General features: G+C 32.4%; 1 protein-coding gene across 1 annotated transcript; it reads right to left on the bottom strand.

Moving 5' to 3' along the window:
* Positions 1-280: 280 nt before the first annotated feature.
* LOC111479220 (F-box protein At5g39250-like) lies at positions 281-1,027 on the bottom strand. The gene has a single exon (XM_023123772.1). The coding sequence runs from the start codon at positions 1,025-1,027 to the stop codon at positions 281-283; it is 747 nt and encodes a 248-aa protein (XP_022979540.1).
* Positions 1,028-8,276: the final 7,249 nt, after the last annotated feature.

Here is an 8,276-nt window from a genome sequence, read left to right as displayed (position 1 = left end):
TTAGATCAACCGGTTATATTAGAGTCTTGCAAAGACTACGCTTCAAAATTGAATAAAAACAAATAAAAAAAATTTCGAGTTCGAATCAAAATGTGACTCATACAAATTATGTAAAGTATGGAAGTTAATGGAAATAATTTTATATAATATTTACTTAGAAAAGGAACAAAAAAATAATGCAAGTGAATAAAAGTTAATAAGACAGGTAATAAATCTGATAACATTTACCGCTCAGATGTGAGACTTTCTCCAATTTTCTTTTCCAAAAGGATAGAATCCTTTAATTCCAATTGAGCAAGTACAAGAGACATAATACCTCATCTTTTGTCTTTGCAACATCACAAAAATCCATTACTATCCCGTTAACATCAACGACACCGTCATTTTCATTGTCCAAGAAAAGCAATGAGACCCATGCTCGAATGCCAGAGACAAAAGGGTAGAGATGTGAGAAATCAAGATAGTCAAAACAAAATGCCCGGCATGACATTTTATCGAAATAATCGAATATAGATTTATTGACTATATGAGCAACTTTGTTGGAATTCTTGCATCTCACGAGCACGGATACACTCATGGTATCAGATATAGAAATTGAGAATCCTGGCTCAACTGCCAGAGTCATTTTGAACCCCGGGCCTTCTTGTAGATAACTAAGCACATTATTTGTACGAGATGTTGGATTCTTCAAACCATCTTGGAGGACTTCACCCAAAACCATTCTTGAAAAGAGTAATGTGTTTTTGCTCCAAATATCAATAAAAAACTCTAAATCATCAAAAGAAAGTCGAGGAGTGAGGAGACATCGACTTTTAGGGCGTTCATACAAATTTCTATATAGTTTGTAGTAGGTCCTAGAAATATTGGGCCTTTTGCACATTGAAGGCCACTTCTTAGCACACAAGCATTTCCATAAGTAATCATTTCGAGCTACGTCTCTCCACTGTTTGCACACTGCCATGCACGAAGCAAGGTCCACGTCTTCTAGCAAAGGGAAAATAAGGTTCAAAACTTCTTCGCATGTCATTTTTGAAATACAAGTATAACAACGAAATAAAGATTTTATCCTGCACCAACAAACCACATTGACTAAGAACAATTCATTTAAATCAACTCTCAAGAAAAGATGATAATGCAATTCAAGTAACATTCATATGTTTGGTAGGCACAATTTACATTTTCCAACCTTAAAGTTGTTTAACAACCAACCGAATGCTAACATTTTAGTCTTAACACCATGATCTCCATTGCATACCCTCTGAACATCTTGTGTACGTGTATGTATGTATATATATATACATATATATATATATACATATATAGAATTTGAATATAAAACCACAAAAACATTAAAAAAAGGAATGTAATCATGTTCGAGAGAACAAACATTCATAACTTTTCTAGTAGATAGTTCTCGGATGAAAAATATTGGATAAAATTAAATTTACTAGGATAGAAAAAAACTAAATAATAAAAGAATTACAAAATAAAAATTGCGTAGATCAAACTCTATAAGATCATACCTCGTAGAAGAGGAGGAAAAATGTTTTTGTCTTCGAATGGAGTGTGTCGGAGAAAGAAAAAAAATGCTTCTATTTCTAAATAGGTGGAGTGGGTCGAAGAAATCTCTGATTCGAAGAAGGTAGAGTGAAAAAGCTATGCAATTCTACCAAAAACATAAATAAACCTAAAAGATAGAAGATTATATGAAATCAAAATTATGCAAATTTACCCGATAAAAAATTACACAATCCTAGAAGATCTAGGATGAATTAAATTTTCATTAATAGTTAGTTCAAAAATACCCTATAAAAATAGTAGCAAACCCTTGATATTTATATAAATAAAAAATAAAATAAAAAGAAAAAAAAGTTTTAAATCTTTTCTTATAATCATTCTCTAAACTTTTTAAATCTTTTTATCTAAATTTTTTAAATCTCTTTTCTAAAATTTGAAGAGCATTAATATTACTTTTAAGTTTATGAATATTTTTTAAATGTCATACAAACCGTTTATGAAATATTTTAAAATAGTTTAAAATAAGTTTAGGAGTGTTTTTGAATTTATTAGAAAAGTTTTTTTTTTATGAATTTATTAAAAAAGTTTAAAAAATTTAAATGAATTTTTAAAAAATGAAAGGGTAGTTTTTAAAACCATTTTAAAAGTTAAAAAGAACGGTTTTTGGATTTTTTTCAAAGTTTAAAAATATTTTTTAAACAAAACAAATTTGTTTAAACTTTCAAATTTTAAAAAAAATTTAAAGATATTTTTTTTTTATATTTTATTCAATTTAAAAGTATTATTAAAAATTTTAAAGATAGCAAAGTTTAAGATTTTTTTTTTTATTAATTTAGACTTATTTATTTATTAGAAATAGACCATACTTAAATAAACAAATAAAAAACAAAGGTAAATGTTAATTTCCCCCTTTTACTATTTTCATTTTAGGGTTTGAAGATAAAAGGAGGGAGAAATAATCGAAAACGGCCCAAAACCACTGTTCGAGTTCACTTTATGTTCGGAATTCTGCACAAGATGTTGGAATTTATATCTTAAAGTATCGTACTTAATTATTTAATTTTAGTAATAATTTTTATTATTTTGTTTATAATTTAATATTATCCATGGTACGAAAGTTTAAAGTTATTAATGTAATTTTGAAGAGTATGTGGTTGACATACTAGAGAGTTGTGTTCAAGTAATAACCTAAAGGGTATATAGTAAATGAATAAAGTTGGGTGTCTTATCTGGGTAACACTATTGATACGACCCAGTTTGTAATCGTTACAAATGATTAATTTAAATCATTCATGTGAAAGACATGTGAGTGGGGTATCATATACAATCAGTTTGTATAAGACTGGATCAAGAAATATTTTATCTCTCTTTATCAATTCGTTAATTGAGAAGATTAATATTTCACATGATGATCACATGTAAGTCATGAATTCGTGTCTGTGAGGGTTTGTCCTTTAATTTGCAAGGGTGAGTACGACTCTTGTAACCGATACAATATGTTTACTACTTTGGGGACTTGACCACATAGGGAGTTGAGAACATAATATCATGAGATGAAATTCACTGTTTCCATATAAGAAAAGTAGATGTGTTGTTATACTAAGTACAGATTTTAGGACTTGAACAATGCAACCTCACCCTCTCATTGGTCTGAGAGGAACTTGATTCAGGATTGGATTATAAACAAATGGTTCATTAAAGAATTAGTGAGACATAAGGTGAAAGATGTAATTAAAAAGGTAAAACGGACTTTTAACCCATAATTATGAGAAAGATTTACTTGTTTGTAATGATTATATGAATAGATATGTTCTACAATGCATAAGAATGCAACTTTAAGTCTCTAATGAATTGACCTATAGTTAATGAATGAAATTTATTAATTAGAAAGTTTAATTAATTAATTTTGTATCATAAGGTCCTCTTTCCTGGTTCATAAAGGCTCAATTTAATTGAATTTTTCATACGAATTCACAATAGCTTACAATGTAATAAGTCTACATCTCCTAAAAATATATATTTTTTATTTAAAAAACATCTTACCTCTTAGTTTTTAATTTTTCTTGCTCAACCTCTTGAAGTTTCTTCTTAAGAAATAAAAAATTCGAGATAACTATGATCTCCCATCATGAAGAATCCAAGGAAACACCTAGGTTAATGTAAATATCATGCTTAACAAGTTGCTAGGATCTATGCCTGAAATAACTATAATCTCTCATCATGAAGGGCACCACGAGGCCCCTATTTCTCTTTAGGTCGGATTCCCTACTAAAAGTATCATGAGCACAATGCCATGATGGACTTATTATATCCCTCACCTCAATGAGATGTCCTGTATCACGATTTGCCAGCAGAGGATGCCATAATTATGATGACGCCACCTATACACTCATGGGAAGAAAATTAAGGGTTAATTTGGAAGAGTTTTCAGGACTAAAATATGATGCATGACATGACAACCTTTAGGGTTTAGTTCCTGAAAACGAAACAAGAAGACATATCCTAGCTCAAGGTCTAAACATGCTCCAAATTACCAACTATTTTCTATAAGGCCTATTCTAAATGACATGAGGATAAGTTCAAAATTTAAAGTTGATCGAAGCAAGTTTGGAACCTAAACCAAGATAAAACTTAAGAAAACGCCTAAAGAAAACACCTCAAGATTCAAGACCCTTCTAGAACCATCTAAGGAATCCATTATGAATCTATGACTTTCTAGAGTAACCCAGGCTAGTTATTATGATGAGTTCATATGATTCGAATGCATATTAAAACTTATGCTTCAAGAAAATAAGAACCTTAGAAACTTATAAGATTGAGAACTAAGAACAATATCATTCAAGCTCTACAACTACCAAAGTAAGAAGAATGCTAGATACCACTCAAGGATAAAGGATTGACGTCCTCAAGCTCAGAAGCTCAAGAATGCTAGGTAATACTCTAAGCATGTCCAACTTTGACTAATGACCTCCCACAACGTAGTGCTTCCAGAGGCCATATTTCCTCTTCTAGGTGGGATGCCTTGCACCATGTTTCCTTTGCAGGATGTCATGTTTGGCCTCATGTTTCCCTCGCCTAGATGAGATGCCCTACACCATGTTAATGGGTACCTAATGATTTGCAGGATGCCATGTTCATGTATGCACCAATCACATGACCTTTATAGTCTATGCGACGTTCATGCATGCATCAATCACGTGACCTCTATGGTCTATCATGGGAGGAATCTAGGGCCACAATGGAACAAGAAGAGAGTAAGTTACCTTAGCCAAGAATCAAGAACCTCCTAAGACCTCCCACGGTACATCATGCTCATGACTTAGACTACATTTCTTGGAACACATGAACCTTAGGCGTAGGTATTAAGATTGTGTTGCTTGAGTGCATGAAGCCTCGGACACAGGTTGACAGGTTTATGGTTAGTACCCTAATCCTAAGGGGAGTTTCTTGGAGAACGAATGAAGAAACATAACAAGAACCTAAAAAGAACCAAGAACAAGAGAAAGATCTAGGACTAGAACATGGATCAAGATCCAAGTTCTAAGGACAAGAACCAAGAACTATAATACTAAGGCCTTAGAGAATAACCAAGGTTTTAGAATCCAAAGACCAAGGTCCTCGGGATAGACATGATAAGAACCCACAAGTCAAGAATAAGAACTAGAGGGCGTAAGTACTTATGACAAGAACAAAAACAAGAAAAGAAAGAGTGTGGTACCCTAGCATATCAAGGATACGATTAAGAGCCTATAAGTAAGCTGTTTATTGAGTCTTTGTACTCATTCCTTATTCTCCATTTTTTTTTCAGGTAATAAGAAGCTGGTCGAGATCAGGAGCGAACTCTGGAGTAGGTGTCATAGACAAACCTCATCGGTCGTCCTCAACCCTTTTGTTTTAAAATGTCTTGTGTTGTTCCTTATTTTGTAATTTAACTTTTGCGCTGTGTTTTAAATACTTTGAATAACTTTATTTAATATAAAGTATGTTACGTTTTAAATTTGGTTTGTTTTTATAAGTCGAAATCACTACAAGGAGAGTAAGATTCGGATTCCCTTGTTGATCGAATATCTCAAGGCAATAACATTGTTTGAGATTCGAATCACTCCACAAGCAAGATCGATCATGTCTAGCTTGCATAATTCTTGTTGATCAAATATCTCAACGCAAGAACACTTGTTTGAGATTCAAATCACTCCACAAGAAAGATTAATCATGTCGAGCTTGAATGATTCTACATGCAACTTAAACTACATAGAATTGCAAAGAAACTTAGCTATTGGCTAAAAAAACACAAATGCTCCTTTTACTATATTTTCCAAGTCTACTCACAAATACAACATACATGGGCTTTATATAGCCTCAAAATGAAACTATTAAACGCATTCCAAGAGTCGTAGCATTCATACTTTATGGCTATAATTGACCATTATTTAAATGTAACATAAAGTAAATAAAAAGTCTTAAAATATATTAATGAAATACAATAACTATAAATTACTCTAAATGCAATCCACCCAAAATTTATAACAATGAAAGTTCATTCTTGTTCAATGAATTGAAATATCTTTTGATAATTTCTATAACATTTTCTTCACATCTTCATTAAAATATATTGTATTATTGATGTTTCTTAGTTCATATCAATTTTACTTTGCGAAAAATTACCGTCTTTTTGGAGTCATTGAGTCAGCCTGGTCCTTACAACACCCTAGGCCTCTTCCTGAAGCATCGCTGAAGATAACAAAACTCCCTGAGTTATCTGATTGTGTGAGAACCAGAGCTATTACCAATTTGTCCTTAAACTTTATGAAGCTTTTCTCGCATGTTGATGTCAAAGTGAAAGTCTTACTTTTTTTATTGATCAGGGTAACCGATATTGGTATTTTAGAAAAGTCCTTTATGAACCTTATGTAGTAGTCTGCCAATCCTAGAAAGCTCTTAACCTCAGTGAAGGTGGTTGGTCTAGACCACTTCATAATTGCCTCAACTTTGATCGAGTCCAAAAAAAATACCCTCTTTCGACACGACATGTCTGAAACATGTCACCTCTTGAAGCCAAAACTCCCGCTTAGTTTGGCATATAGCTTGTAGGTTCTTAGCCTTGTTAGTACCATTTTCAGGTGGTCTTCATGTTCCTTCTCGGTCTTGGAGTATATAAGGATATCATCAACAAAGACAATCACAAATGCATCAAGTAAGTCCTTGAATACCCGATTCATTATGTTCATGAAGACTGCAGGGGCGTTAGTCATGCCAAAGGGCAATATTGTGAACTTGTAGTGTCCATATCTACTCCTAAAGGTTGTCTTTGGTATGTCTTCCTCTTTGATTCTTAGCTAATGGTATCATGACCTTAAATCTATCTTGGAGAATACAAAAACCCCTTGCAGTTGATCGAAGAGGTCATTAATCCTTAGTAATGAGTACTTGTTATTTATCGTCACCTTGTTGAGGTCCCTATGGTCTATGTTTAGTTGTATAAATCCATTATTTTTTATGAAAAGTACACGGGCTTCCCATGATGTGACACTTAGTTTTATGAATTTTTTGTCCACGGGGCAATAACTGATGGTGTTGTTATAACACATGCGGAAGCAATCTGGATCTTAGGTACTCTAAGTACGCGGAAGCAATCTGGATCTTAGGTACTCTAAGTACACCAATTATAGTAAATTAGCTAGCATGTTCATAAGCATTAAAAATCAAGAAGTTTGAGTACTAAAATTTGTAGTTCAAATTTCTTTTTCCTCACGAACCAGTTTCGAACTACCACTAGTATCTTCCCTACTATTCTTCTGCCTTAGAATGGGATTGTGGAATCCGGTGAGTGACTAAACTTGGAAGTGATTTAGTATATGTGAAGGGAGAGTTTGTGAGGGTTTTTCTCAAGGTTTTTCCAAGAAGATTTTCCATGTACCTTGATCACTTCATTTATAGAGTCATATTTGCATGTTCATGCAAATTTGAGATTACCAAATTTTGACACTCAAAATTCCACTCAAATGTGTGGGATTATGTGGCAAGCATGCAAGTTTGAGCTAACAAAATTTTGACACTAAAATTTGTGTGGCTTATTTGGCAAGCATACAAGTTTGGTTAAACCAAATTTTGACACTTAAAATTCCACGGACTCAAACATGGATTTTTTCATTAAGAGAAGTCAACGTTTTGACTTTCTCCATTTTTTTAAATTCAACCATTAATTTAAATGATTAATTTCAAATTAAAGTAATATTAAATGATTAATTAAACAATTTAATTAATTCAAATGTCAATCTCAATCAATTGGACACATATTCATTAAAATATTTAAATCTTATTTAAATATCTTATATTCTCTCTTTTTGTTTAATTCGTAAATAAAACCAAAATGTGGTTAAATATATCGTATATATTTAGCGTATATTCCCTAATTCGAATTCGAATACTTCGAACTCACTCGTCACACTGTTCTATGGTTTAGTCCGATATGAGCTAGCAGGGGGACCTAATGGACCTATAGATCATGGGTTCCAACGATCCGAAATTAACAGGCTAAACTCATTAACCTTGTTAACCAACATTCGTTAACTACTAGGACACTCCACTATAGCCTAGTAGTTGCACTCCCCTCACTATAGATATATTTTTGTCCATTTGATATAACCATGATTAATAAGTCGATCCTTCACAGGTTGTTCATAACTAGAGCTATGTCAATTTACCGTTTTACCCCTAAAGTTACTTCTTGTTACTTATATACTGATCCTCTAATGAAC

The sequence above is a fragment of the Cucurbita maxima genome, unplaced genomic scaffold (genome assembly GCF_002738345.1).
Source record: "Cucurbita maxima cultivar Rimu unplaced genomic scaffold, Cmax_1.0 Cma_Scf00005, whole genome shotgun sequence".
Lineage (NCBI taxonomy): Eukaryota > Viridiplantae > Streptophyta > Magnoliopsida > Cucurbitales > Cucurbitaceae > Cucurbita > Cucurbita maxima.
The sequence above is the reverse complement of the archived record's forward strand: the minus strand, read 5'-3'. Positions and strand labels throughout refer to the sequence as shown.